Consider the following 3,799-nt stretch of genomic DNA (forward strand, 5'->3'; position numbering starts at 1 on the left):
TTTTAGGGAAAATATTACACATGGCCTGATCTTGCAATTTGGAAGAAGCCCAAGCTGAATTTCACATACAGTATTTCTTTCCTCTAAATTAATTTCAGAACAAAGATACTTACAGGTTAGTACTTTCAAGGAATGAAGGAAATTATACACTCAACAGTGAAACAGAACAGAAAGAACGGAAGGGGCGCTTCATTAGTAACAGAGATAAGTGGGGATTTTTTGGCTTTTTTTTGTTTGTTTTAAACAGATCACAGGAATTTTAAATAGCAGATCAATCATGCTACTTAGAATGAGCAGACAGACCTGAACACTTATGAAGTGAATAATTTTATTAAGGTCTTGAAGGTGAGTGTCCGGAGGTGCTGGGTAAAACACACCACAGGTAAGAAACGGGAAACTTACCTCAGCATTTCTGAAAGGCACAATCTATGGAAGGGAAGCCTAGTATAATAAAACCCTTACTGGATGTGCATGGAAAGGAGGATGGGAGCCTGACTCCTTTTTAAAGGATGAGACCCTCATAAATTGGCCCTTCAGATTCTGGTGTTTCCCGCCTTAAGCACAAGTGCTCCATTGTGTTATGAAAATGTTTGTTAATCTGCTCTGTTTCTTCACTGGATTCAAGATTTGGGAGGTCTTCTCGAATCTTTTGGATAAGCTGATTCAAAACCTGAATAGTGACCACATCATTTTCCTTTTCATAAAAATATATACATCTGTTCAGGATTTCTATAAAAAGTTGCACTTTTTATAGAGAGGGGTCCATGCACTGATTTGCTATTTTCAGAGCTTTCTTTAGGCATTGCATTACCCTTTTGCCTCCATGCAGCTCCTCTCCATTTTTGTCTGTGTTTCTGCCAGACCAAAAGAAATGTGCACAGGTGCTCACAGCTCGGCCCTGATCAGGCTTCTTCAGAAGTTTGGATGCAGCAAGAGCACACTGAATCCTCAAGGGTTCATGGTTTTCTTCACTGAAGCACTTCATCCTCTCAAAAGTACCAATGATCAAGGTGATGGCAGCCAGTTGTGCTTTGAAATCACTGATTTCATCTTCATACAGAGAAAATGCCTGGGACATAAATTCATATGCTACTGTTTCATGATTTTCAAAACCAATTTCTCCAGCAGCTAGAGCCCCCTGAAGAAAAAGTCTTAAGGGTAATTCTGCCAGCTCTGCTTTGATCAAAGCACTAATAGTCTGGTGAGTAAATGAAAAAATCTTCTGGCATTTCTTTTCCCATTTGTCATCCACTTTAGAATTCTCTTTGTAGCGAAAAGCCAGCTGGTAAGCTGCAAATACCAAAGGTGGCAGTGTGGAGCAAATCTGTTGATTTCCACCAGCTCCAAAATATTTTCGTGCTGTATTTAAAATCAAGTACTGTTGATCAGGGTCCTCAGACCGTAGAAGATGAATGAATCTGCCCACAAGGCTCTGCTCATCAGCAAAGTCCTCTGGCTCAGGTTCTTCTACAGGTTGATCTGGCTAATCCTCAGTCAGTGTAGATACCAAATTCATTATGGAATCCGCCTGGTCTTGAGAGACAATTTCTGTATTATAATCTAGAACATTACTAAGCACGTAACAACTCATGCTCTTTCTGGACTCATAGTCAAAATACTCAAAGAGTGGGTGGAAATGTTTTAATTTCAAGACTGTTAAAATATTGTTGTAAGTGTCAACAGGAATCTTCAAAAGTCTGGTGAGCTCCTTTGAAACTGCACTACTGGTAGCAATATGTTCAAGGTTGAGCTTATTAAATATCTCCACTGTTGTTTCTAGAACTTTATCAACATAGTCCACACGGTCAGGATAACACTTCATAGTGAGATTAATGAGAGAGACTTGTAAAGATACAACATCCTCCGAAAGCATGTCTTGTCTAGACTGTATTACTGTAGCCACCTGCTGTGAAAATATGTCAAAAAGTTTAATATCTGTTGGGATTCCAGGTCCATCTTCACGGTGAGCAAATAAAGCTAATCTATCAATTAAAGCAATGATTATGTTTTTCATATTTACATTTTGGTGTAACTCAGCACAGGCCCGAAGAAAAGGATTCAAAGTTTGAAGGTGGAATTCATCAGGGAAAACCTGAATAATGCATTCCATGAGATATTCCTGAGCCAAAGCATCTCTGCAATTCACCACTTGCTCCAATATGCTGGTCAAAACAATCTGTTTGTAACGTTCCACATTTAGACCTTCCAACTGACTAAGGCGCACCAAATTTGTTCCCACTAAAATTCTCAGTTCTTGTCTTTCTTGTTCTCTTTTTTCTCTATCTTGGCTATGTCCCTGATGCTGCATTCGAACCCAGAGCTTGTTCATTTCTGCAAAGTTGAGTAGGACAAAATCCATGGAATCACTGATATCACCAGTTGTTTCTTCATCTGTTGGCTCCCCTTCATCAGGTAAGATGTTTCTGGTACACTGAAGTAGATAATTTCGAAGAAATAGACCTCTCAAGGGATGTTGCACACCACGGCACATTTCTACCAAATCTTTCAAAATATCTTTCCTGGACTGAGGAAATGACTTGACGTATACAACTCCAACTGTGATCAACAGATAAAGCCTTGGGATAATGTTTCCGGCATACTGTACAAGTTCATAGAGATCTGCCACTTTTCTTCCTTTAGCAAATTCATCTGTCAGGTAAACTTCCAAGTAGTGCAGTTCATCAGAAATAGCCATATAAAGTTCATAGTAGCTTTTTGGTGATAACATAGAAGTCCACAGTTCACCAAGCATATTAGAAGCATGTTTCAGAGCATCCATAAGCTTGTTTTTGTCCAGGCATCTCTTCATCTGGAATGACTGGACCTTCACAGCCTGTATGGCTTAATCAAAGAGTTTTTCCTGCTCATCCTGTGGTGACTGCTGTGTTGTAGGCATGGCGACTCCCCTAAGCCTGCAGCGAGAAGCACCCACCTGAATCTAATTTTTGAATAAATTAATTTTGGAAATTTTCATCAGTTGGATATATAAATACAATTGATTTTACATACCCAGCTTGTGTTCTGAATTTTGCTGAATTTATTTCTTCAATTTTTTTTCATAGATTCATAGCTGTTGTTCAGTTGCTCAGTTTTGTCAAATTATTTGTGATCATATGGACTGCAGCACACCAGGCTTCCCTATCTTTGACCATCTTCTGGACATTGCTCAAACTCATGTCCATTGAGTCAGTGATGTCTTGCAACCATCTAGTCTGTTTCCCCCTTCTCCTCGTGCATTCAATACTTTCCAGCATCAGGGTCTTTTCCAGTGAGTCGGCTCTTCACATGAGGTGACCAAAGTATTGGAGCTTCAGCTTCAGCATCAGCCATTCCAATGAATATTCAGGGTTGATTTCTTTTAGAACTGACTGGTTTGATCTCCTTTCTGCCCAAGGGACTCTCAAGTGTGTTCTCCAATACCACAGTTCAAAAAGATCAATTATTTGGTGTTCAGCTTTCTTTATGGTCCAACTCTCACATCCGTACATGACTACTGGAAAAACCATAGCTTTGACTAGATGGACCTTTGTCAGCAAAGTAATGTCTTTGCTTTTTAATATGCTGTCTAGGTTTGTCATAGCTTTTCTCCAAAAAAGCAAGCATCTCTTAATTCCATGGCTCCAGTCACCATCTGCAGTGATTTTGGAGCCCAAGAAAGTTAAGTTTGTCACTGTTTCCATTGTTTCCCTATCTATTTACCATGAAGTGATGGGACCGGATGCCATGATCTTCATTTTTTTTTAATATAAATTTATTTATTTTAATTGGAGGTTAATTACTTTATAATATTGTACTGGTT

The 3,799-nt window shown here is 39.1% G+C and overlaps 1 protein-coding gene across 1 annotated transcript; it reads right to left on the reverse strand.

The window, feature by feature from the left end:
- Positions 1-332: 332 nt before the first annotated feature.
- Positions 333-2,927, reverse strand: LOC133242863 (vacuolar protein sorting-associated protein 35-like). The gene is given in 1 exon segment (XM_061409090.1): positions 333-2,927. A coding segment is annotated over 1 exon segment (2,394 nt). The 5' UTR covers positions 2,897-2,927; the 3' UTR covers positions 333-502.
- Positions 2,928-3,799: the final 872 nt, after the last annotated feature.

This window comes from Bos javanicus, chromosome X (genome assembly GCF_032452875.1).
Source record: "Bos javanicus breed banteng chromosome X, ARS-OSU_banteng_1.0, whole genome shotgun sequence".
Lineage (NCBI taxonomy): Eukaryota > Metazoa > Chordata > Mammalia > Artiodactyla > Bovidae > Bos > Bos javanicus.